This window comes from Homarus americanus, unplaced genomic scaffold, assembly GCF_018991925.1.
Source record: "Homarus americanus isolate GMGI-L3 unplaced genomic scaffold, GMGI_Hamer_2.0 scaffold25827, whole genome shotgun sequence".
NCBI lineage: Eukaryota > Metazoa > Arthropoda > Malacostraca > Decapoda > Nephropidae > Homarus > Homarus americanus.
This window is the reverse complement of record NW_024738300.1, coordinates 12060418-12088306: the sequence shown is the minus strand read 5'-3', so window position 1 is coordinate 12088306 and position 27889 is coordinate 12060418. Positions and strand designations below refer to the sequence as shown.

The 27889-nt window shown below is 37.3% G+C and overlaps 1 protein-coding gene across 2 annotated transcripts; it reads left to right on the top strand.

The window, feature by feature from the left end:
- Positions 1 to 1839: 1839 nt before the first annotated feature.
- Positions 1840 to 27889, top strand: LOC121873884 (heat shock protein 75 kDa, mitochondrial-like). Of its 2 annotated transcripts, none has more exons than XM_042377757.1 (13): positions 1840 to 4207; positions 8170 to 8378; positions 8610 to 8783; positions 9721 to 9884; positions 10579 to 10688; positions 11813 to 12049; positions 19491 to 19604; positions 20511 to 20696; positions 22081 to 22283; positions 24062 to 24203; positions 24358 to 24589; positions 27162 to 27234; positions 27555 to 27889. In XM_042377757.1, exons 1-13 carry the CDS (start codon positions 4156 to 4158, stop codon positions 27654 to 27656), a joined length of 1998 nt encoding a protein of 665 aa, XP_042233691.1. In that variant the 5' UTR covers positions 1840 to 4155; the 3' UTR covers positions 27657 to 27889. The 2 variants fall into 2 exon arrangements, with proteins under 2 accessions (XP_042233691.1, XP_042233690.1); XM_042377756.1 differs by lacking the exon at positions 1840 to 4207 and adding an exon at positions 4913 to 5068.

Genomic DNA, 27889 nt, shown 5'->3' with positions numbered 1-27889 from the left:
ATTAAAACACTGGGCACTCCCACGATGGAAACATTTCACAACTAGTGCCACGGCCCAAACATGTATTCACTGTCTGTAAGTAATACTGAGTTAACAACAGAAAAAAAATTTGGGCAGATTGTTACACATCAAAATTCTTCCACTATTAATGAACCTTATTCACACTCTACAAGTTATTGTTGCAGGTTTCCTTTTACTTTAAACAAGACTTTTTCTAACCTAACTCCAAGGTATTTCTTTGAACTTATTTCACTTTCTCTGCAAACCACCACAAAAAGCTGTACCTCGGAAAAATATGGAACAAAATTATTAGCAATCTGAAATACTCATTAGTTACAGTGGAATGGTTATTAAATACCCGTACAGAGAAATGGTTATAACTCAGTTAAACTACAGTATCACAGTCATTCCTCCCAACTCGATACTATGTTCATTACATCACCATAGCTGCCACCATTTATGAGGGCCTGAGCTGCCACCATTTATGAGGGCTGCTACTGCCACCCTTCATGAGGGCCTGTGTGCCAGTAACAATTCCTTTTACTCTTATATATCACCATTGGTAGCGTGACGATAGGAGGCTCGTGGGTAAGTGTAATGATAGTATCAAGCAATAGGGAAGAAATAACGGTAAATACTGTAGGTAAATAATATACACAATTATACAAATACAAAGTTTATTTAAACATGAATATGAAATTAGAAGAAAGAATTGGTTGGTACTAACAGACGAAATCTATTACTAGGCCCTCAGGCTCAACATACTCACACCATTACTGGGTGGACATATTCAATACCCTTCCAACCCTACTGGGTGGACATACTCAATAGCACAACTAGGATAGTCACTTAGCACCATACATATTAGAGCAACTGCCACTACAACACTCAGTCGTCAGGAGTGATACTCAAGCAACAGCCATGGGGTCCAGCCACCATGGAGTACTATCCGACGAACTCTGGAGATCCCAGTGGGTTAATTCCACCACACAAATATAGCCCTACTGAGGTAGACATTCATCCACCAATGATGGGGGCTGGTAGTGGTGTGTGGCTTGGTGGTCCCGGGTCACCTCGTGGACCGAGCGTTAGGGCCAGACGAGCCAGCTATGGGGGCTATAGGTGGTCTGAAGTGTCTGACGGCCGGGTCTCACGAAGGTAACTGATCCTACTGGACCTCGGACATGTCCCCAGACATAGTGGATACAACATCCACCCTACAGACACGGCCTAGGCTGCGTTAGGGACCTGTATGGATGAAGGGACGGGCACTTACTAACCGGTGACAACAACATCACGTTTCAGGGGACGTTAAAGACGTAAATATGACTTTACTCAGAGCATATCAACTACGTTACTGTAACACTTGCACAATCAACTATCAATTGGGTCAAATCACTTAAAGAAGGGCAAATTACAACACAGCGTGGAATGGCATACCTGTATGGATGAAGGGACGGGCACTTACTAACGGTTAAAATGCCCGCGTGCCCTCACTCAAACCAGACCAGGGAGTCCAGCTACTCCTATTCCAATGAATTAATTTACGGTACCCTCTGACGTTGAAATTGAGACTATGAACTCATTTTCATTCTCTACTATTATCTTCACTAACAATGCTCTGACTCAGCTATCGAAAGCAAAATTAAATTGATTACAAAGGAATGGATGGCAACAGGTCCCAGCATACAGCGTCTGCTCCCATAGACAAAGGCGGGGGAAACAGAGAAAACGGGGGACGTTTCCACTGGGGGACTCGGAAGGTTTTGTGGACGTTTGAGCGTAATATGAATCCTTAAGGTTTTCAGGTTAGCTCTTATCATGACCATTACACCAGGTATTGTTGTCATTTAAATAAAAGTGCCTCAGATTTCAAAATCAAAATCAATTCTTTCTATTGCAAAGTCTGAGAACTACAGCAGAATACATGAGTGGCTGAGTTAGGGTTATAAACATTATTCTCACAGGAGCTGATGACACAAAACAAAAGCCACAAAAGGTTTTCTGTTTTTCAAGCCAAGATAATTTCACACCAGTGCTCTAGGAAAACATGTATGTACACTATTTTAATATGCATTTACAGTTGTCTAGAAATTTTACAAGCTACCTATTGAAAGGAAGAAACTTTAATTTAGTTTACAGTAATATAATTTCATTGCATTGGTCTGGAAAAAGTAAAAAAAATTCAGTATATGACCTTAGCAGGAACCTAGGTACAAACAGCTTAAATATCTGGGTTTACTTGTGGCACTGGACAGTAATGTAGAGTCTTCTGTAAGCAAATCTTTTGGACAAAATCAAACCCATCTGGTTGGAAAGTGTGTGTGTGTGTATGTGTGTTATACATAAAAGTGTTTTTTCAATCATTTGTTATTAACACTTGGGGTTTTCTTGTACAAAATTGTGTATGATCAAAATTATTGCTTAAGGGTTTTCATACACAAATTTGCGAATGAAAAAAGCAAAATAAATTAATTTTATGTTTGCGTATGAACGCTAGACACTCAAGACGTACATTTGGCAATGTCAGCGCGATCTGCTAACTATGTAGATTGCACTCTAAGGTCACCACACCAGTTTCCATTTTGTGTTTAAAGGACCCAGGATATAATGTTAAACCATTTCCCACAGCTTGTGTTAATTTCTTAAGCATCACATTTATTCATAACAGTGTTGTGAGAGTTTTGAACCATGCCTCGTGTTGCTGCCAAAGGTGGAGGGGTGGGAAAATGTAAAACATGCAAGGAAATTGTACCACATGGTGATAGTGTGGTGCCTCCTGATGCCTCTCCCAGTGTCCCTGTCCCTTCAACAAGCAGTCCTAGTGCTATGACTCGATACAGTACAGTACTGTATGTACAATTATCTTTTGCACTCGGAGGGAAAAATTAATAATATGTGCTTGGCCCGGGCGCGCTCATCATACCGCCAAATTTACAACACTGTTTCCTCGCAAAATATTAGTTTTTTCACAACTTTTCGGCTGTAACTATTTTTTCCTAAATATGTATGCTTTATAATGGAATAAGGTTCATATTGCAATCACATGAAATAATAAAGGTAAAAGTGATATATAAATATTTTCATTAAGCATAAACAACACCTACATATAGAAGTATGGTAATTATTTTATCAGGATTACTCATAAAATTGTTTGTATATAATTTATTTACCATGTACAGTAATTGCAATAAATCCCACCTTTTTATCTCGCATAGCAAGCTTGCTACGACTCATTTCGTACAATTATCTCTTGTGTGATGCAGTCAAGTGCAATGAGGTGAGTAACAGGCCAGACCCGGTGGCGTGATACGAATTCATGCCAGGTGAGGGCTATGTGCGCTGCCCCCGACTCATTCCGACCTCTCTCCACTCGTTTACACTTACCATGTGTCTCCTACTTTGTGTTTTTCCGTTATTTCCAACTTCGTGTGGCATGCAGTCATGCCTAAACGCCCCAGCTTGATGTGATAAGGCGTAATAAGAGTGGTGATAGACCAGCAAGAGTGGTAGAGACTTGAACTTGCCACCTTGACCATCTCCGCCATCATCAACACAGGTAAATAACAGTCTCAATTTATGCTTTATATTCCTTAATTAATACTTGTTATTCTTGCTTTATATTTCTGCTTTATTTCCTAGCTTGACAGAGATATGGTAGATAGGAATTTTTTGGGGGGTGGCCAGTCCCTAACCCCTTAAATTTGTTATATTCTTATGGGATTAATTGCTTCAATTACAGTTGATTCACTAACCAGAGACTTTTCACAGTCCCTAAATGTGTCAGTTATTTGGGTATTAATAATTTTGAGACAAGATATGTGTGCCCTTTACCTAACCAGTCTATTGTGATCTAATTTAAAATATGTGCTGAGTTTGCGTACTTTTTTATGTACGAAATGTCAGTGCTGTCTGTGTGTTGCACACTTTACCATTATCAAGTATCAACAAAATAATCAAGGCATGGGCATCCACAAGGGATTGCACTTGCACCCCCTGGAAAATTAGAAATGTTCTTTTTCCTGCAGTCCTTGTTCACAGTATGTGTATGATATTACAAGTTTTTAAGTGAACTGTTTGTTCTTTAACGTTCCCATAACAGTCACTTGTGGTAAGCTGGTACTTTGGACAATTCCTCTGTGTGGGAGAATTACGATGTTATTGACAAGAGCAACAACTGGTGCCTGGGCTTGGCTGGCCGACTCAGGTAAGATCGCCATGATGTCCACATCACAGAGGAACTGTGTACAGTATACCTGGTGTTAGGTATTATTTTAGTTATTTTATTAGCAATTTTCAGAAAGAATTTGCATATTATAAAAAAAAATTTATAACTGCCTTGTCATAATTATGATATTTGGGTAACTGCACAATTTGTCTAGTAATTATAAACATTATGTAATATTCGTTAATATTATTATTCAAAATGAATATAAGGCTGATCAGTGGCGAAGAGGATAAAATAAAGTACAGTACACTAAAGTAAAATACTATACACCCCCTGTAATTCTGTATCTTGCAGCCATAATAAAGAAGTCCTCCCATGTAAAAGTTCCATTTTCTTTTATCGACCCACAGAAAATGGACGTAAATAATAGTTTCATGAACGAGTTTAAAATGGTGGGCTTTTACTATTAAATGCGGGAATTAAATTACTTTGAATGAGTTTAAAGGTGTTAACCGTAGTATTAAAATAACCAATCGAGTATCACTAATTAAATGGGTAATAATAATAATATAGGTTAAAGTAAAAAGGAAAAAATCAAGGCCACTTTTAATTAATAGTCTCTATCCTATAAGACGTTTGATATCGTGTTTGTCCAAGATAATTACTATATTTAGCTTATTTCTTACACCCATGGGTATTTGTATATTATGTATAAATGTATTAATAAAATATAAAATAATGAGACCACAGTAAACGGCATCACGTGGTCAGTCGTCTGCAGCTGAGTCAACATGGCTCTTCGCCTATTTTCCACGGCTTTTTTTAAGAGATTAACCTTACATTCACCTGTCAAAAGTTCTTATAGAGCTTTGTCTTCTTGTTCTAAAAGATATACTTCAGGTAAGATTGATAGCTCTTTTGGTTACATAGAGCCTTTGTATAACATGATGTACCGGGGTGCTGTTTGTGGCTCCTTATGGTACCGGTAAAGTAGCTTGATATCCAATTCACTGTGTCCATATTTACTATCCTGGTGGCTTTGATTATAACTGGTAATGTCTGAGAACAGCAGTATCACCAGAAGTTGTTGGATTTCGTTCATTTTTTTCCACAGATATTCTTGTCATTATATTAAAGTATTTTAAAGGCAGTGGATATTTTGCCGTGACTGGTGTAGGGTCATTGCCTGTTTTTTTTAGTTATCGGGGGTTTTGGATGGGGCGTTTTCCGACCAAAATTATGACCAATTGAATACAAAATACACACAAAAAACCCCTCGAAAAACAGGCATATAAACCTAACCTAACCTAACCCGGTCAATTTATAGTAATGCACCGTTCTTTCTTTGGATATTAGAAATGTGTTTTAGAAATCATAGAAAATCACACCCACAAAAAAAGGTAATATTGCAGTAAAAAGCAACCACAGAATTCCGGAAATTCACTACACTCAATTGATAGATCTATTTTTTCTATAACCATTTTCTTATATTACACTTCTGTTGCAAATTGAGCTATGGCCTCCTGGGGCTTGGTTAGGGAGTTAGGTAAGGTTTAGTTTTGTTATATTGTATAAGTTAGCAAGCACAGAGTACCGGGAATTCATAACACACAATCGATAGAACAATTATTTCTACTATTTTTTTTTCATTGGTTGCTGTAATCTTCAATTTTACAATAAAAAACAACAACCAAACCTAACCTTGTTAGGTTAGATAGAATGGTTCAAAAATATAAAAAGACCTGGACCGTGACTCTGGTGGCATTTAGTATTTATTTTGCAGTGAGTGGGTCGTTGTGTAGCTATAAACAGACCTAACCAGAAGGAGTTCTTTGATTTTGGTCATTTTTTCCATATGTTCTTATTTTAAAAAAGGTGACATTTACTAGAACCTAATAGAACCTGACCTAATCAACCAAAGAAACCTCACCTAACTTCCTAGCTAGCGGGCGGAGCCTCCCTGACCCTTCGTGATATTAAACATAAAGTTCTTATTGTTATATCTAGCACCAATGAAAGGAATTTTGTTGAAGCGTCATGGTGTAATTTAATGTTTTTTGTGGGCATGGGAGTATGCTAGGACCAAGCGGGTTGGCTGGAAACAAATTAAATGTGTGCTGTATTATGGTAATGGTAGGGTATTGGATTGATAGATATATGAACAGCATTAGAATTTCATAATCAGATGTTTTTTAAGGTGTGATCAAATTGAATTAGCTACTATAGGTGTCCACACACAGCCTCACTTTCAGTAAGCTATTTACAAAACATATTTTATATATTTATATCATTATCCCAATCAGTTTTACGTTAAAGTGTGTGTGTGTGTGTGGACCATATTCCTCCTTTGGGCATCACAAAGGGAACCCTTGACATAACCCTACCAAACCTAACTTAACCAGACTGTAGGGGAATACAGTTCAATTCGGCCCATTGCCGACTTGGACCATCAATACCAACTCGGACTAAAAAGTAAAAGTTTACACGTTTATTTTTGCATGAATGATAAAAGTACAAAAGTACAATGATAAACAGCATCATAGATTACTGATAACCAGCCACGTGATGTGTGTAGCCATTAAATAAAATCACAAGAAAGTACTTAAAACTTTACCCTTTAATCTATGCGTGAATGATAAAAGTACAATGATAGAAAGCAGCATAAAAGTACAAACATTACTGATAAACAGTCTCAAGGTCTGAGGTTGACGAGTTCCACAATAATTTAAATAATGAGTTACTTAATGCATAAAGGCAAAATATACCATACAGAAAACTCAGATCAAATAAAAATTACCCCAAATGGTTAAATAATTATTTAGAGAATATTATTGGCCAAAGGAAGGTTATTGGTTGGAGAATAAATCGTGAAGTTTACCTCCGAGATTATTATAAGGTATTGGCCAGTAGGGTTAAGACTGAGATAAGAAAAGCAAAGGGGAATAATGAACTGAAGGTAGCAAGGGAGGCGAAGTCAAACCCCCAAGGGATTCTTTCAAATATATCAAACTGAAACGAGACAAGGTTGGACCAATACAGTCAGATACCGGTGAGCTAGTTGATAACGATCCAGAAATGAGCAGTAATCTGAACGGATATTTTTCAACAGTTTTCACCACCGAAAATTTATACATGATACCCGAGGCACCGACTATATACAGAGATAGTGAAGAAACTAGATTAAGCGAGATAGTAGTGACTAGTAACGATGTTAGTAAGCAAGTAGACAAGCTAAAGCCTAATAAGTCACCAGGTCCCGATGAGATATTTGCCAGAGTATTAAAGGAATGTAAGGAAGAGCTTAGTATGCCCTTAGCAATTTTTTTAAACATGTCATTAAAAACAGGTGTAGTACCAGAATCCTGGAGGATAGCGAATGTAATACTGTAGTATTGATTTTCAAGAAGGGAGATAGATCACTACCCTATAACTACCGTCCAATCGGTTGAACATAAATTGTAGGCAAATTGCTGGAAGCAATAATTTCAAACTCTATTCGAAATCACCTGGAGAAGCACAAGTTACAAATGTGAATCATGGTTCACTGATCAAGTTCTTCTGACATTAACTCATAAAATTCGTCCTTCATATCGATTGAACCCTCGGTATTCACTCATTCACACTCCATATTTCAGTGAACCAAAGGATACGTAAAAAAAATCTCAAACTCATTCCTGAACCTCTAGTCGCCTACTTGTTTGAAGTGTGCAAGGTGGGCCGAGTTAGTAATGTGTGGGCTCAGTTGGTTATTTCAGATGGGCCAAGGTGGAGGTATGCCACTGTAGGGAACCCTTGACATAAACCAAACAAACATAACCTAACCAGTCCAAACAATATTTGTTTAGATTGGTTGAATTTTGTCTTTTTTTTCACGAATTTGTAAATGGCGCACTATTATAGTACGGGACAGTATTGCATTAGTGTGTACTGTATGTACTGTACAGTATCTCTGCAAATGTGTCACAGGCAGTAATTACTAATTTGGAGATGTGGCATTTCAGGGCAATATGGATGCAGCATTCCAATGTGTCGCAGGGTCCATACAACATCTCAACTGCTCCAGGAAGCTGTACAAACAAATGAACCCCAAGCATATGAATTTCAGGCCGAGACTCGCATGCTTTTGGATATTGTAGCAAAGTCTCTCTACTCTGAGAAGGAGGTGTTTGTCAGAGAACTTATTTCTAATGCTTCAGACGCCATAGAAAAGGTAGGAATTAGTTTAGAGACTTTATCGTTTGTCATTTTTGTGGTATTATTCATTTATAATTTTTTTACATCTATCCTCAAGAACTGATATTTTCTAAAGGTACTTCATTACACGTTTCTTTAGTCTGTGAAGAGAATTCTATGTTTGAGGAATGATTTTTGTACAGGTTAGAAATAAGTGTGTCTGGTGCTTATGTCCAGGTTGTTCAGTTCTGTAACTTTCCATTACCAGGCTCGATACTTGGCTCTACAAGGCAAAGAACTAGACTCTTCTGAGGCTGACATGAAAATTCACATCACCACTGACAAGTATGATAAGACACTGACCATCCAAGACTCGGGTATCGGCATGAGCAGAGAAGAACTTATCGATAATTTGGGTACTATTGCCCGCTCTGGCTCAAAGGTGAGATATTAATAATCACCTGGAGATACTGGTACCTTAACAATATTTAAGTCACATGCATTGGTTATATTTTGTACTCTAGTTATGAAATGTGAAGCCGAGGTTTGGAGAAAGTTTGTGTGGCTGTCAGTGGCTTAATTACCATATTAATGCTGGGGATAAAAGAAAGAGAATCTTTGTATTTATTGGCAAAGGTAATGTGAGTGGGGGTAAAGTAGTACAATTCTGTGCAGTATAAGTTTCATATAGTTTCTACACTTATTAACATTTTTTCTCTTCAATTCCCTCCCTTTTATAAGACTGCAGACCTGTACATTACTGTAGTACAGTATACTATTAATGTTATATAAAAAAAATTATTATATTCACTATTCATTATGTACAGTAACTTGATAATTTACCGTCGCTAATACTGAGACCAATGGCACCATACTTTAGATTGCTGTGTATCAATGGCCTTATAGTGTATTTTTTTTACTTTGATTATCTTAAATAGCTAAAATAACTGCCTCTTGTTTATTTATTTATTTTTCATTTATCCCTAATAAGCTATACAGACTTTTTTTTTCTTAATTTAAATGACTGCTCATAAACTTTACTGCGTATAAGGGATATTTTGGTATGAAGTTATAAACTGAGAGTTGCTGTTACTGTACAGTATTCTATTTTCTGTTTTAGTGTAACAAAAATATGAACAGAGAATCTCATTGGTACAGTTTTGCCTGGTTTTAATGTGTTCACCATTCTTAAAGACCTATTATTCTAACTTTCATTGTTAAATTGTTAAATATATATAAGTAATGTTAGTTCAAATGCCCAAAATAGGCCTAACTAATCCCGCTGAGCGAGTGGCATCTTTTATTTATTGGAAAACACGAATATTTTACACTGTAATATTATTTGAGACATTATAGTACCTTCATTACCAATGTTACAGGCTTTCATCCAGCAACTGCAGGAAGGTGGTGGTGCAGATCCACAGAGTATTATTGGTCAATTTGGTGTTGGCTTCTACTCGGCATTTATGGTAGCTGAGAAAGTTGAAGTCTTCACAAAGTCTCGCTTACCTGGTAGCATTGGCTACATCTGGGCATCAGATGGGTAGGTGATAAGATCTTCGGTGCATGCACACTTATTTATCCATTTTTTACTGTCCAAGTCTATTTCAGCATTGATGGCTCTGTAGCTATGTTTGTAGTTTTGTGTGCAGGTGTCAGTAAACTTTATTATCTTCTATATATGTACAAAACTTCATAGCTTTGCTGCATTTATACTGCAGTTCTATATTACATTAATATGGCATACCTCTGTTGAACATCCTTGTTATTTGTACTTTTTTCTCAATAACCAACTAAGCAGAGTGTAAAGTAAAGTGTACCTGTTGTGATGTACTGTATTGGTTTACCTTATCTTGTTTACCTTGTGGCTGTCACATCTAGTGTTGAGCGGCCTTGTTAGGGGAAATAATGGTAAGAATGGTGCAAAACATCTATAGAAAATACACTAATAAGAAAGAGATAAGACAAAAAGTAGAAGTATCTGCACTTGCTAATATCATGAACTTAGTTTTGCAGTATACAGAGTGAATCTTATAATTTACATTAATTTACAACACTTCATATTAACTGACAAAGCTGAGTCATCAGGTTTGTTCTTGTCACTGCTGTCCTGGGTGAAACAACTCCACTGTTCAGTCCAGATTCATTCTCCAGGCATTATTACATGAGATGCCTCTAAACCTTAATATTTATGTTTAGTTTAGCTCAGTGAGTGTTAATTATTTTTATTTTGACAGGTGTGGAAAGTATACCGTAGAAGAGTGTCAGAATGTTGAGCCAGGGACTAAGATCATCTGCCATCTCAAGGTCGAAAACCGCGAATTTGCCGATGAGCAAACTATTAAAGGTAAGGCAGCAAGTGAGGGAGAGTTACCTGTAGTATTAGTCTTGATTCTGGCTTTGTGAGTGTGAAAATAACAATGATTGGAATGTGTCCTGTTAAATCCTACCAGACTGTTAAGAATATGTGAAGTAAAAAACTTGAAAGAATAGTAATAAATTTTGGAATACTTGAAGATTAGCCCCCCTGCTTATTTCACATTGACATTAACCACCCTGATGCTAACCTTCCTGGTAGCATTAGTGTGTTTAGTCATCAAGTGAAATACGCAGGGGTGCCTAATATTCAGGTGATCCAATAAGTGAAATCTGATTACAGTATCATATAGTCATGGAGAAACCTGTAATTAACATTTGTTTTAACCTTACAACAATAGTAAGTACAGCATCTCTCATCACTAGACCAAGTAAAACGTTCTTGACGTGACCCCAGACTCGAGAGAATCATCGCTTGAAATGAGAAAGAAGGTGCTTGCATTTCTACTAAGTAATTCTTTAGACTAGGTTTTAATGGGAGAAGGTCAGGAATATCTATTTGAATACAATGAATAAATAGTATGATCTAAAATAATTAGAGATATAAAAACGTGTTTACAAAAATAATCACGTAAGTAAATTTCCCCAGCCGACGTCGCAAAAACTCAGGCTTTGTTCACAATTCGTAACCACGAAAGAATTAGACACTTACGCTACTAGATTAAAGTTATAAGTATGTGAATTAACATAGGAGTTCTATATAGGAACAGTAAAGTAATGTTAAACCCCACAGTTTGTATGGAGCGGGAATGTATGGCCACAGATATGCAGTACTGTAAAAAATATATAAACCAAATTCCCATGACACAGTGAGTTAAGCGAGATTATGTGTTGCTTGTGACTTAGTGCTCTCCTGTATAATAGGAAAAGATCTTCCAAAAATGAAATAAGAATCATGTTTCATCAGTGTAGTGATCGCAATTTCCTTAACTTCTTTAATAACTCTCTTAAGACAATTACTCTCCATGTCGACTCTTATTATGCATTAATCTACATTGAGTTATTTTTTTTTTTCAGCCTTTCCATAGTCTTGAATACTATTCATGTACAGTACAGTATAATTATACAATATTGTACTGCATATTTTTTCTCCAGATGTCATTAAGAAATACAGCAGCTTTATAGGATCTCCCATTGAGGTGAATGGTGAGCAAGCTAACAACATAAAACCTATTTGGCTCATGGATCCTAAGGAGGTGTCCCCTGATCAACACGATGAATTCTACCGCTATGTGGGGTCAGCGTACGACAAACCTCGCTTTGTACTTCACTACCGCACAGATGCCCCGGTAGATCTTCGATGTGTCCTGTACGTTCCCGAGGGTAAACCAGGTATGTGCCATGCTGCTTCTGTAAAGTAGGTATTACTGTATACATGAAATTAGGGATAGTAACTTCTGTTAATGGGAAAGTAGCTCTGGTTGATCAATTAAAGTCATGTGAGCAGGAGGATAATTTAGAAATTGGAGTATCTCATTTATAGATAGGTGAAAAGCTTTCATAGATGGGAGAATGGTAGCTGTTGAAAGAAGAATAACTGATAGATAGGCATAAAACTTTTGTAGATTTGAGAATAACTTTGATGATGGGTGAGGTGAATAACTTCCCCCCTGGTCTTCTTGTCTATCACCTTCATTCAATACCCAGGTCACTAGGATAGAACACAGTGACATTCTGACATGAAAAAAAAAAACTATTTGCTGCACTTTCCTAAGAACTTCTGGAATAGAATACACCAACAAGGTCCTTACCAATATTCCACCTTCTCTTTGCCTCTTTATAACTCATTGAGAATATAGAGGCTTTACTCTATACAACCTGACTCTTTTGTTTGTGATATATAACACTGAAACAGCTGCTATATCAGCTTAAAGACTGCTTTGTTCTTGGTGATATTCATGTTAAGGTGATAGGTCAATTGGGCCCTTGTCTTAATAGAACCTAACCAATGATTATGATTTGGGGCCCAGTCCTGATGACTTCGTTGGAGCCTGTTGGGGGTGGGGCCCATTTCACATGCAATGATTTAATAGAACTGTTCATTAAATCCTCTTGATTTGGGACTTACAGGGGTGAGAAAGCCAGTCCTTTTTTCTTTAACTGGCAAAAGGCTACTCACCTCTTGCCCTTTCCATGCTTGGAAGCCATAGCTAGAGCACTAAAAGTAACACAAAACCACAGAGTGAATAGAACACAGCATGACTAACCACACATGACACTAAAACAGTGTTTATTTAGGAGGGCTATTCACTAAGAACTTGAGTACATGAGCAAGTGGAGGTGGGCAATGACTCTACATCATGCACTGCTCATGTGCATTTACCGTACAGTATAGGTGGACAAAAACCTCAAATTATGTGCTACTCATCAAATGAGTAAGTAGTGGTGGGTACATCACTACTCTCGTGGGAGGTCACCGTGTGGGCCACCATCAAGGTATATGGGTAAGGTAGCACCGTATTGGCTTGGTGTAAATCCTCGTTGGCAACTTTTTTTACTCGGCTCTGCCCCGTTGGCCATATGGCTTCCAGAATACATAAGCATTAGTATGAGATCGTTTTTCTGATTCTAATTTACTGGAACAATACATAATAAATTGGTCTTTTTTCATAAATCCATGATATACAATATTTATTATGAAATATACAAAATATATTATGATAATGATCAAATTATAAGAATAAAAATCAGGAATTAGCACAGTAAAAAAATTCCAGACAAAAATCCAGTGTCATTAATAAATATAGTATATATATATTATCTTGATCATTTAATAATTGAGCATTCACAGTTGACAAAATGACCAACTGGGTGGAGCCAAAAGATGTATTCATGGATTAGTCATTTTTTCAATTACTTACAGAGCCTTTTGGGCTGGATTATATTTGTGGGGCCCTAAGCCATTACAGATGCTGGCTCTTAAAGGGAGAGAAGAGTATAAAATGTAGTTTCTAGGGGCCCGGGGCCTGGTCACCTGGGAAATTTTGAAAATTAAGGTCCTTTTAGGCTGTCTTCTGAAGGAGAGTGCAATGAATGGTAAGGTCATCTGAAATGGTATATGTAATCTAAAGATATTTTTAGGCAAAACCAAACATTCTGTGAGGCATTTTGTTCTCTGTATTGGGTGAATGAAACTGATTGTCAGAAAAAGGAACAATAACACAAGTGAAGTGAACCAGAAAAACATGTAACTTTATTATATCACTCAGTAGAATAACATAATGATAGGCCTATCCCAGTAATGTGAAAAACAAATGAAATTCATTTGACAGCTCTCTTACGTGTTTTGCTGCAAGCAAATTCATGAATAGCATGTTCAAAGTTAAGTGTTTGAGTAATATCTGACTCAATGGTGAAAATAGAAAGGTCGCCGAGTCTGTCTTGGGTAACAGAAGAACGTAATCTGTTTTTCACGTGCTTGAGAACTGAAAATGAACGTTCTACTTCTTTGTTTGCCGCTGGCAATGTCAGGTAAATCCTCAATGTTATTTCAACATTTGGAAACACTTCAACAAAATCCAATCTTCGAATATACTCCAACATCTACTAAAGTGATGAAAGATCTTTCTTTAATTTGGAGAGGTGCCCAGAGAAATTAATCATCCCATCAGGAAAACTTTCTTCCAAATCTGCGCAATACGTTGTCTGTAGCTTTGAAGCAAGAGAGCAAATTTTGTCAGTAGAAAGTGTTCACAGTTCAAACAGCAGTCCAAATTGGTAACGAAGTACAGTGGTCCCTCGGTTAACGAGCGCCTCGGTTAACGAGATTTCGGTTAACGAGTTACCTTCCATAAGATTCTTAACTTCGGTTAACGAGCAATCCCTCGATTGACGAGTTTCTTACGAGCCGACCTGAACATGTTTTCGCTTGCATTTGGCGGTCCACCAGCTGTAGTATTAGTCCGCCAGTACAGTAATCGGTTCTAGGGCTTAAATTCCTTACCATTTTAGTAAATATCAAGAAATTTATACTATTCAATAATTTTAAAAGTTTAATATTAAATTTTTTAGTAATTTTAACAAATATTGAACATGCCATCCAGCCTGCCAACACAGCATACAGACGTCAATCTTTGTGTCTTTTCAGTGGAGGTAACATCTTGCTTGAGACTCTCTTCAACTAAATGCTTTTTTTCTGTGTTTGCAAGCAAATTATTGGTCATTTTCAAATTTATTTTACATATTGACAATATATAATGCAGTGCAGTGTTGATTTAAAGAACATAATCTTGAATTACACCAAGAGAACTAAAATTTTATGGGTGAAATGGCACCATAGGGTGACTTCTCTTCCACCCCAATGCCTTCTCTTCTCCTCCACCCCCATTCTAATCCCCTTCATCATCATCCAGGAACCTTCTACATACACACCTCAAAGTAAGTGTACTTTTCTACCTTTTTTGTTGAATTTAGGCAATTTTCGGTGAGCTGGAACCAATTACCCCAAAACCCATTGAAACAATGGTTTCGGTTAACGAGCAACCTTCTAGAACGGATTGTGCTCGTTAACCGAGGGACCACTGTACTGCATACTGTATACAGTACGTCCAGATCATTTGCAGATTTTTATTTTGCAGTCCTCTATTATTCGCAAATGATACCCTAGATGTATCCAAGAATGTCTAAGGGTAGTTTTAAAGTTGCTGGCATTTTTGTGGCCAGGACAGGGAGCCATTACTTTTAAGAGACAGTAATTTCACTGACCTGTATTGTATATTTGTGTGTGAGTGTGCAGACACACACACACAAAACACATACAAATAAATAATAATGGGAAAATCCTCTCACAAATAATCAGAAGAAAAAATTATTAAAAATGTTGAGTCTATCCTCAAGTGCACTTCGTGCTTTATTAATAACAAAGCATGCAGTGGACTTGAGGGTAGAACTCAACATTTTTTACAATTTTTTTCTTCTGATTATTTGTGAGAGGATTTTCCCATTATTATTTATTTGTATGCATTTTGTGTGTGTGTGTCTACACATATATACAATACAGGTAAAAGAAATAATTGTCCTTAGGGCAAACACATAAAGGGAGCATACATTTCTTTGTACATCAAGCCTTCATACAAGTGAACAACTGTAGACAACTCAATTGTTTCCTTTTGCAGTGCTTTGCTTGTGGTATTGACCTGATGCCAAACTTTGTCCCACAAAATGCACAAAATGGTATACTGTACTCATATTTTTCCATCTTTCTAGCCAAAGATGATGCTTCACTTCATGTCTGTGGAAATAGCTTGCAAACCCGAATAAATTTTTTTATGCCTCCTTCAATGCCTGCGTTGCATCATATCTGGAGGACCATTTTGTATTTGACAAAGACTTTGGAACAATACTATGCTGATGCAGAAAATCTTTTGAGTAGCTTCCAACGACGTGTAGATGCCGAAAAAAAATTATAGAGCTTGCATGAATCCAAAAAATTAAACTGCATTGACACAACATTCTGCAGCACATGAATTAACTAGATTTAAAGAATGTGCTGAACAAGGAACAAAATGAGCAAGAGGATTTGTTTCATAGTCTTTACTGATATCCTGAATACTTTCCTGCCATGTTGTCGTAACTTTGTCCTCGACTGTTAGAAATGGGAATATCAAGGTCATTCAGTGTACTTAGCACAACATTTGTTAGATGTTCAGCATCATGCCTCAATTTCAATGAATTTTAGAAACCTTTCAACTGGTATACCATCTGCACTTATACTGCCCATTCTGGGGTCACTAATCCTAAGGGAATAACTTAAATCTACTCTTAACATTAAGCTCGCTGCCACCAGACCCCTTGGACAGTATGTAGCTTGTTTAGGTAACTGGCAGAGCAAGCCAGGCACTGGGTTGGGTTTTTCATTGACCAAATCAAAAGTGGAAGGAAGGTTGAAACATCAATCATAACTTAACTAATTTATTTCCTAATAAAAAATATTGCATTCAGTCACAATACAAAAATAGTTGACCTTCAACAAAATAACTACTATTAAGGTCATTACACCTCACACAAATACACAACCTTCTCCAAAAAAATTAATTAAAATCTTCATTCTTCATAACAAATCACTGACCTCCATACTCGGGTCATTCTTTATACAATCACCCAAAAATACTTCGTCTTCCCAACATTTACAGCGCCAATCTTCCTCGTAGCACCAAGGTAGACATGATCGGTACCCCGCTCATATTCTACTCTTGCTAGGTAGATGGGATACTTCCCAGGTAATCATGCCAGTGTTAGTTTCTTAAGTCGCTCTAAGCAGCGCCCGCGAAACTTGTCAAACACACAATCATACTCTCCTATCCTGGGTGTTGACAGGTAGTGTATCCACAGATTCACCGTGGAGTTTGCATAGTGGCCGTAAGCAGTGCACACCACACCCGGTTGGTTCCTCACATTAGAGTGGTGGTGGCTGCTAGGCCAAGCGTGTCCTCTAATCTCATGGGCGGCCTTCGCTTTTGGCGTACACCTGTGAGAAGTCGGGCGTCACAGAATAATGCCTGAGGGGCTTCTATATCACCACACACACACTATTACAAATCTATTACTTCACTATATAACATTAGACAAGGTTTCAAGATGTATAATAAATGCTAGATAAGCATCTCGAGTGCTGATGAAACACGAGCTGGAGTTAACTGACCTTTTTTTGGCGAGAATTCGGGCGTCACTGAGGGTGAGCCGTAGCATCTCGCACTGAACTAGGCCTACAGTTTTAAATCTTTAATTTTCACTTTGACACTATTCTGGTTCTCACATGTACACTTTCTCATCTATTGTGACTTTATGCCTTATAATTACATATCTTAATTCTAAATTACATACTAAAGTAAGAGTCTTGTTTGCTAGCTCCTAGAGAAATTAATTGGGCTGTATCATTAACTCCGAACCGTAGCCCGGGGCGTCTTGGGCGCCAACAAACAAAGAAAAGCCTTGGTTCTTGGCTTGGGTATCCCTTTCACTTAAATCTCTAAGTATGGTTCATTCCCCCCACACTTTGCAATTGTTCAACACATTCATAAGGTTTTCTAATCATCGCACTTCCGGTGGTCATTCGTCACATGGGGTAACGGTGTGTATTAAGTACACAATGAGGTGCACACGATATTTTCTTTGAAGTATAGTTTCTGGGTCAACCCCAACACTTCACATATGTCTGATACGTTTATCCTTTTTCCAGATCATTGTCTTTATATATTTTCATTCGATACCTGAAGTAGCTATGTTCAGTTATCGTACACAGACGAAAATACGGACCTTCCAACACCGTGGTACACAGTATCCTTATCCCTTCATAGTACACTGGACTGTATCAATTGGACCTTCCCAATCATACTATAGATACCTTGATTTCTCCTTAATACTATCAGTACATACACTTAATATGATATGCCCGTACATTGGTGCAATTCGTATAAAATAACATACAGCAGGTGAGTTATCCCTCACAAAAGTTTCCCATTTTCTGTGACACTCTACAAGCACGGTGGATTTGAATGTTATGCAGCGTAATATGAATTGAAGAGATATTAAGGATGACCATGATGTGCGCAGTACACACTCACATAGCGCAATATGAAAACTTAATGATCTGAGAGGGTAATGTCTGGTGTCGAATCTACACTTATGCTGTAGTACTTGGCTGCCTTCACTTCCGACACAATAGCAGTCATAATCTGCTTAGCCATCAAATGGATAAATTCATTGCAAACTGTTGATGAAAGATATGAAGGGATACCACATCCTGCATTACGGAATCTGTTCAAATGATCCGCCAGGAAAGCATCATACTGTGCAAGCAGTTCGATTATTCCAAGAAAGTTCCCATTATTCCTAGAGCCTATCTGCTAAAAACTTTACAACAGAAACCACTCTTTTTAATGTATTCTTCCAGTACTCTTTTTCTTTTTGTAACTGTCTAAACAATGTCTTATCTACTTGCTCAGTTTCATAGCCAAGAGAATGACATGCAAACATAAACTCTGTTCATTATATTGTTTTCATGCTGACTGACTGGAAGAAAAACTTTACAATCATAGCAAAAAACCATGCCACTTTAAGTACCTGGTTCTTCCATCATCATAAGTTTTAGTTGAGGTTTTCAGGTTTAGTGCCTCCAAGCCCTGTTCAAGCTTTTTCTGAGGAAAGTAATCGTGCAATTCATGTGTAATGTCAGTCCATAATGTGGGATCCTCAGGATATATCACTGTTTGTCCTGTATCAGGTACAGTATTATACTAATGATACTGAGTACTGTATTATCAACTTCAGCTGAAGTCATTACCTATTTGAGGTTTGGTACCAAATCATGCTTCCTCATTACCAAACATATTTTTCATTACCAAATTTGCCCCGATTTGGTAATGAATGATGTCAAATGGCAGTGCTGCTCGATTCTGTTTTCTTCTACTCCGGTTAAGGGGAAACTTAGCTAGGCCTCATAAGGGGCGCAAAATTTTCTCTATACGGCTTCACAACATGTAATACATATGCTGATAAAGTACAGTATACTATTTAGTTTGTAACCATTATAATAATCCTCATAGAAAATTTATTTCATGGAGGATTTTGTCCATTTTCTTAGGGCCACGTTCATTACAGTAAATCCAGCCCTGACCACGGGACCCCTTGGGGCGCGGGGCCCTTGGCCTACCTGGCCTATGCCTTACACCGGCCCTGCTTATGGGAGTGATGCTACTCTTGTTTGTTTCTTTGTCTTTTACTTAATGAACTTTAGATTTTTTACGCATAAATTTTTTTTTTTTTTTTTTTTCAGGTTTGTTTGACCTAAACCGTGATGCAGAGAGCAGCGTCTCCCTCTACTGCCGCCGAGTCCTCATCATGAACAAAGCTGAAAATGTTCTTCCAAAGTGGCTGAGGTTCTTGAAGGGTATGTATTATAGATGATGTAAAATGTACTGTACTGTACCCATAGATAATTTGGTTAATATGTAGAGGGACTTATAATTTTTATAAGCCACTTACAGAAGGAATTTTATATGGCTGCTTGCTTCCTTACACCCAAGAAATTTGTTAGATCTCTGTGAGGGTTAATGTCTATTCATTACTCACTGGTACAGGACCTCCTCAGTTTAAAGATGCTGTGGTTGTGTGGGTAATTTTGTTTATTCCAACCCAGTAATGTGGATTTTCCCCTAATATTTAACTCAAAGATAGGAATGCCCATGAAAGTACCAGGCTGGCCCCTCTTGTGAAAGGACAGTGTGTTTGGTGAGGTTATTCTTGGATGCATAGGTGCTGCGGGTGTATCCTATTAACTCGGCAGCAAGACTCAAGTGAGTCACTTGATGAAATCTTTATAGAATATCGTGTAAATTTAGCAACGGTGTATTGAAGAAGAGGAAGAGCCCAACAGGACACATCGGGAAAGATTACACTATAACAGGAAAGTGAATGAAACAAAAATATATTTCTGGTATTTCACAGAAATTGAAGTTGATGAATGTGTGCAATTTTTCTGAAAGATGTTAATAGAATGTTTTATGAATAATATAAAGGTATTATGATTGTAGGCTAGTCTAAAAGAATATAATATTGTCTTATTCCTACACAATTACAAGCCTTTTCCTGCTGTGGTACTGAATGGCTGGAAAAGTGGTGATCTCTTAGTCTTATTATTCAGCTGCATTTTGTTTACATCTCTGCGTGAATCTTTATTGCCAGTCTTTCATCCTACTCATTTTTATTTGGCTGTAGGATCATAATTGCCTTTCATTTTAACTGATATGACTAATAGGTTTCTGTATTGAGGAAATAAAACCTGATAATCTTCCAGGTGTTGTGGACAGCGAGGACATTCCCTTGAATCTTAGTCGAGAATTACTTCAGGACTCGGCCCTCATTCGCAGACTACGCACCGTCATTCAGAATCGTGTTGTTCGCTTCCTCTTTGACAAATCACGTAAAGATGCCGAGAGCTACAGCAAGTTCTTTACTGATTATGGAATATTTATTAAAGAAGGTAAGTTTCTGCTGGGCTGATTTTGTAACACTCCAAGTTCCCCTCTTATGTCCTAACTTATCCAAACATATGTAGATCACACACCAGGTGAGGGAATCCTAAGAAATCAACAAAGCTGTTTGTTAATGCTAGAGGGAAGAACAGTTTAGTACAGTATTCATATATGGAAAGCCAGATGCTATACACTGATTAGTTGCATTCGAAATTAATTGATAATACCCAGACATATGGGTGTTGTTGATTACATTGTCTTGTGTATGTGCCAGCTGGCTTTCTGTGCATGAATATTAAACTTCTCTTTTCCTCTTGTGTTATTTCTCTTTCATCTTCTTTGATTTGTTTTGATTGTCTCACCTAAATTTTCCTGTGGTGTGTGGCCTATAAGATTGTAGGACTTGGGGGACTCAGTTTTAATAAACCCCAGCCTTACCAAGCCAGTAGGATTGGGCTGATTAAGACGGGACCCAAATCCCTACGCCTAGGATAGCTTAGGTTGGGTTTTGGCTCATTTAACCAATCAGCAACTTGGTACAGATAGCTAATACACCTCCATGCTTTTATAATATCTGAAAATTACGAAAAAATTCCTGGAGACTTATTTTGATCGTTCATTTAGAGGGACCTTCTGCTTACATAGCAAAAGCTGTAGAAAATTATTGTTAATAATATTTTGGTGTAAAGTAATGCCAATCACTTGGTAAAAAATTAGTATCTGGCACCTTTCTCAGCTAGCTAGCAGCAGGACGAGAGTCAGTTACCCATCAAAGAAGCCAGTGAGAGGTACGATTGCGAGTTGTTCTCGCACCACCTTTATCGGCCCGTATCTCAAAATGGTTTTTCTAACCTTCAAATCCCTTAGGCTTGGCTATTTATGGCCCAATTCTAATAAAACAAAAACTAAGCATAGTACAATAACATATTGTGCATCGTTGAACATATAGATTTTCTTTATATTTGGCTTGGTTTATTTTTTGCTGAATTATCTTGATAAATATTTGGAGGAAAAAATGGTAAGTTAGGAAAAATAATCTGTGCACCCAAAACGAAAGCGATAATTAGAAATATCTATGTCAGGTTCAAGAGGAGTAAATTGCCTATACAGTACAGTACTACACACGAATTTCAACGTAATCTAGCAAGAAATTATGGAGAAGTAGGATTTTGAAAATTTATAAGAATGTAAGGGAAAAATCAGGTATGAGGGATTAGGCAGAACCGATTCAGGGGTATAGTAACAATGTATCTGGTATCCATAATTGCTGACAGGAAATGATATTGATTGATCAGTTATTAAAGAATTCCATGCTTCCGCCGGACGCTCCATTTAGTATTATAGTTGTTGTGGGACTGCTGGGATTTATAAATCGGGATTTTTGTTTTGCAGGTATTCTGTCATCTCAGGAGCAGGTTGAGAAAGAAGAGATTGCCAAGCTAATCATGTATGATTCTTCGGCAAAACCCATCGGCGAAAAGGTGACGCTCCCGGAATACATTGGCCGCATGACTGATAACCAGAAAGATATTTATTACCTGGCAGCTCCTTCAAGGGAACTGGCAGAGTCTTCTCCATACTTTGAAGCTCTTAAGGTGGGTGGATATTTTAATAAATCTATTTTGTTACTTATTAAATAATCATGGAAAAGGGGTAATTACATTTACTTTTGCAATGGGTATATGTTTATTCTCACCTGTTCATTCTTTTGTCTGTATAACTGTCCCATCCAGGTTTGTTAAATGACTGTAAAAAAGTATCTAGCATCAGTCCTCCAAGGTTTTGTATCTCTGGGGACTCAGTTTTTAATTTCATTCATCCATCCTTGTCTCTACCTTCCCTTGGCCCTCCTACCCTCAACTTTGCCCATTAATATTTGTTATTATCCCCTCATCCTTAATTATATAACCAAAGTATCTCATTTGTCTTTTTCTGTACGTTTCAAATATTTCTCCTGAATTTTTTTGCTAATCTTAGTATTTCTTCATTTGTTTTCCTGTCAGTGTAGCTTATTCTTAACATTCACCTGTAACACTACATTTCAAAGGCCTCCAACCTCTTCCTGGTGTCTGCTGAAAGTGTCCCCACATCTGGCCCTTACATAGTCCTTGCCATATAAAGCCTTTTAGCAGCCTTTTTTTTTCAAATTGAAGTTAATGTCTCTTTTCATTAGGTCTTTTAGATTATTAAATGGCGTTTTTGCTTGCTCCATTATTGTTTTGATTTTTTCCATACATCTACCATCCCAGCTAATGTTACTTCCCAAATACTGTACACAAAATCTTCCACTTTCGTCTTTACAGCATTAGCTCTTAAACCTTATTTTTCACCTTTTCCCACTTATCTGTGAACCAGTTTTTGTAATGCCTGTTCACTATCTGTGATGAGACCAGTATCATCTGCATGGCTTATATTTGATATTACTTTACCATTTACTTTAAGTCCTTCATTATCACATAAGTTTTCATATTAAGAATTCTGAATATATATTATATAATGCTGGAGATAGAACACAGCCTTGTCTTACTCCCTATCTAACTGTGAACCAATTAGTAAGTTCATTATTTACTAACACTGCAGCCTCTTGTTGCTATTAAAGATTCTTTAAAATGTTTAAACTCCTTCATTAATGCTTATTTCTTCCAAGATCTCCAAGTTTAGTGTGCTTTACTTTATCAAAAGCTTTTTCAATATCAACAAAGCAGATGTACAAATTTCTTTGGACCTCTAAAGTCCTTTCACTCAAAATTCTCAAATCAAATACATCTTCTCCAGTTCCTTTTCCCTTTCTAAATCCATTTTGCTTTTCAGATAACTCACTTTCTATTCTAAACTCTTTTCTACTTAAAATTATGTTCAATAAAACTTTACTGACATGACATATTAAGATTATTCTTCTAAACTGGGTTCACTCTAAGGCTCCTGGCTTTTTAGATAATAACACAAATATTGTTTTGTTTTGTTTTTAATCAATGGGAAGGTCTTCTTTGGAGTACAGTAGACCCTCGCCATTCGCGAGGGATAGGTTCCAAGAAATGGCGTGAATTGGCAAAACAACGAAGAGCAACTTTTACTTCTTTTGTGCACTACTGTACTGTATACCTATACTGTGCTAAAAAACTGACCAGCCACCACAGCACTTATCCCTTCTTAACTTATCTAATAATAAAACTTTATTTGTCAGGGTCATCACTGACTTCTGCCTTTTACATTTTACTCCTCTAGCATCACTAGCACTGACACTAGGCAGTCTTTTAGGGGCCATTTCACACATAAACACTAAAGTTTTGAGAGTACACACGAGATGCCGCGTAGGGTGACTCGTGTTAGCAAAAGTATTAAAATTTTATACGATGTACTTTCCCACATACAGAAACGGAATGTGGAAGTATTATTCTGCTATGAGCCATATGATGAAGTAGTCCTGATGCAGCTGCAGGAATTTGGTAACAGAAAAATTATTTCAGTTGAGAAAGAAATGCGCCAGGATAAAGATGCTGTTGATTATGAAGGAGGTAAGTGAACGGTCTTTAATTATGTCATTGTTGGTGTTCGGTTGAATTTTGTAGCTTTTAAGTTTGACAATTGAGTAATTGGGTTGTTAGGTGCGAATATTGCTGTGGCATGTGATATAATTTTTATTTTTTATTTTTTTATCTGCCCTTACAGCTGAGGGTGGCCTACGCCGTTCTCAGGCAAATGAATTGATGGACTGGTTAAAAACTGTATTGAGTGGACGATGCTGGGGAGTGAAAGCCACCCCTCGCCTCGAATCCCATCCATGTGTCATCACCGTGGAGGAAATGGGGGCAGCCAGGCACTTCGTACGCACGCAGTTCACTCAGATCCCCGAAGAGACCAGATATTCACTTTTGCAGCCACAGTTGGAAATTAACCCAGGGTAAGGATTTCCATAGCCTGAATCAAGAAGACAAAGAGACTTTGTTGTTATGAGCTTTCTGACTGCCATAACAGTACAGTATAGCCAAGTGCTTCTTGAATCTTGACTATTGTTAATATTGTTGTATATATTTAGATTGAAAGAATTATGAGAAGTAGATTAAAAGAACAGCAAACAGCATTGAAAAACTATTTGCATACCATAGTTAAGTAATTTTGTGAATTGAGTTGAGATTTTACCAGAACTGGAGGATGATTACTGTATATTGTTAGTTTATACCTTAAAAAGAGACGAGGAGGATAGAAAAGCTCTTTGTTCCCCATGGTGTACAAAGGTTTCAGTTTTAAAATTATAATATTCAGCAAATTTAGAAGTTTAGGAATTACAAAGAGACCCAATTACCCAGCTTTACTGAGTTGTGGGACAGGAGGTAGTGTATAATCATTCCCTATGCCACCTGCACTTTCCTACCAAATTTTATCTCCTTTCTTTTAAAACTGGAAATGCATCTGATCTGGGGGATGGGATGTGTTGATTGGCTCCACTGCCCCTTGTGGAGGGACAGAAGATAGTGCATGACCATCCCATAAGCTACCCACACCTCCGTACTAAATTTAAGCTCTCTCTTTTCTAAGCTGTCATCCTCCAGGTAGGTGGGGGGGGGGGAGGGGGGTTGGCAGCCACCCTTCCTGGCAGGACACAAGATAGTGTGCAAATAAATCACTGTAGGTGTGTGTGTTCCATGTATATGCTGACAGCCCCAAGGTCACCTGCACTTCCTTGCCAAATTTCATTTCTCTTTTTTCAAAACTGTGGAAGTGTATGAAGAACATTCACACACACACACACACACACACACACACACAGAATGTATTACAGGTACTCCTCGACTTACGACTGCCGCACCAAAAAAAAATTCAAATTACGTATTTTCGAGTCTCAACGTTAGTGATTGCACTGCGTACCGACAAAAAAATTTTTGTAATTCCTTTTAAAATGGCCGGCAAGCATAAAAGTGAGAGTTTCGTGGTGCTGAGAAGAAAAAGAGACACCCATTTTAGATTTTCTATGTACTGTATTATTTTCGCATTTTCGATTTACAACCTGATCGTCGGTCCCTAACCCCGTCGTAAGTCGGGGTCTGACTGTATGTAGGTGGTAGGAGACTTCCATGTTAATAAATTTCGCTGCTAATGTCTAAGCTATCAAAATACTGATTTCAGCAAAGGAATTGTTCTGTACAAAGGGGAAGTATTGAAGTACTGTGCAGTATTACAAAAGCTACTATGAAATGGTAGTTTCTTGAGTCAATCTCCTCTATTTATGGCACAAGGATGGGATATATTAGGTTAGCTGTCAGTAAACTTTGTTCCCTCTGTAAAATGTATACAATATACCTTTATAGTACACGGGGGGGGGCAAATTCGCAGGGGTTAGGTTCTCAAAATGGCCACGAATTGACAAATCCGCGAATAACATTTGGGGGGTATTTTACTTGTGTACAAAGAAATGTATATTCCCTTTGTGTTTGCCCTAAGAACAATTATTTCTTTTACCTGAAGTATTGTATTGTGTGTAGACACATACAAATAAATAATAATTGGAAAATCCTCTCGCAAATAATCAGAAACAATTTTATTAAAAATGTGAGTCTACCCTCAAGTCCATGCTCTATTAATAAAGTGCTGTAATAGAGAACGGACTTGAGGGTAGACTGCCACATTTTTAATAAATTTGTTTCTGATTATTTGTGAGAGGATTTTCCAATTATTATTTATTTGTATGTTTTGTGTGTATGTATCTACACACATACACATATTTACAATACCGGTAAAGGAAATTGCTGTGTCTAGAACGGATGGCTCGCTGTCCCAGCCTCGAAAATGCCGGCAACCTTGGGTGTATCCAGGGTGTCATCTGCGAATAACCGGAAAATGGGAAGTAAAACTCCACGAACTTGGGGGCCCCCTGTACAGTACAGTATATTGTTTCTTCATTCCTTGAGCAATCATGAACTGATCAATAATTTAATTAGTACAGATGGTAGATTAGGATTGATAAAATGGGGGTATTAGAGAGATTTGATGTCTAGAGCTATTTTTGTTTGTTGGATGTTGATATAAATTATACCATTTAAAGCATTATGCACGGAATGTAAAAGAAATTATGCATTAGGAATTCTTTTTGCTATTACTCACTCTGTTTGATGATAACTCTAGGCAAGGAAGTTATCTTAGTCCAGGGATTTAGCCTGACAGTTATTACTTCTTACCTCTTTGTACATAAAAAAACAAAAAATATTAATAATATAATTATAATAATAATGCCCTGCCATCCCAGTCTGGGCTGTGTGTCAAATATTGATCTCTTTAGCTGTGAGTCAGGAACATTACAACTTACTATTGCAGTCCATGAGATAAGTTGTAGAAAACTATCGTTTGAAGTGAATTTTGCTTGAACTTTTGAGCGGGAAAAATTATTGTCTGTTGAACTTATGAGTTATTGTATAGTGTGTTGTTCTTTATATGAAGAATTTTGATCAATGCATAATAGGAAAATGTCTTCTTCCCAGCCACCCGATCATCATGAAGTTGAACGAACTACGGGAGAGTAATCCTCGACTAGCTGAACTTACTGCCAAACAGGTAGGTGAAAAGATGAGTTTTATGCAATTGAGGTATAGTTTTGAGAAAAATTATTAGAAAAAATACTAAGCCTGTTCGAATACCCTGTAATGGTATTGTAATTGTCATCTTTGACAATGTGTGTAGTACGGTATTGACTTTTATATTCCAAGATACTTGGGGTCAAGTTATTTTGTTTTTATGCTTGTTATCAGTTACCATATTTATCAGGTAAAATTTATCCTCATCTAAGCATGTGAAAGTACTGTCATACAAAGAAAATACTGTATATTTCATAACTAGCAATGCTTGTAAACTAACTTTTTTTTATTTTCCTTCAGTTATTCAGCAATGCCATGGTACTAGCAGGTTTGGTAGAAGATCCACGCACAGTCCTTTCTTCTATGAATGAGCTTTTACAGTTGGCTTTAGAGAAGCACTGAGTATACTGTATTGTGGTGTCATTGTTTCCTCTGCAACACTGCATGTGACAATTGGAATACTTGGAAGAAGTACTGTGTTGTGTCAGGTACTGAATGATATGTGTACAGTATTGAGGGTCATCTGCAGTATACTTAGATAATTTGCATATGGTTATGTTTAAATAAAGTGTACAGTTATATATAGTAAGAGTCGGTATGATGTAATTGGTGCCGTTATATAAAGTAGGCACTGA

Excerpts from the sequence above, each read along its gene's own strand:
- LOC121873884 (XM_042377756.1), top strand. The coding sequence starts at position 4,960 with ATGGCTCTTCGCCTATTTTCCACGGCTTTTTTTAAGAGATTAACCTTA. Across the intron at positions 10,689-11,812 it reads CGATGAGCAAACTATTAAAG|ATGTCATTAAGAAATACAGC; the intron begins GTAAGGCAGCAA and ends TTTTTTCTCCAG. Across the intron at positions 20,697-22,080 it reads TGGAATATTTATTAAAGAAG|GTATTCTGTCATCTCAGGAG; the intron begins GTAAGTTTCTGC and ends TTTGTTTTGCAG.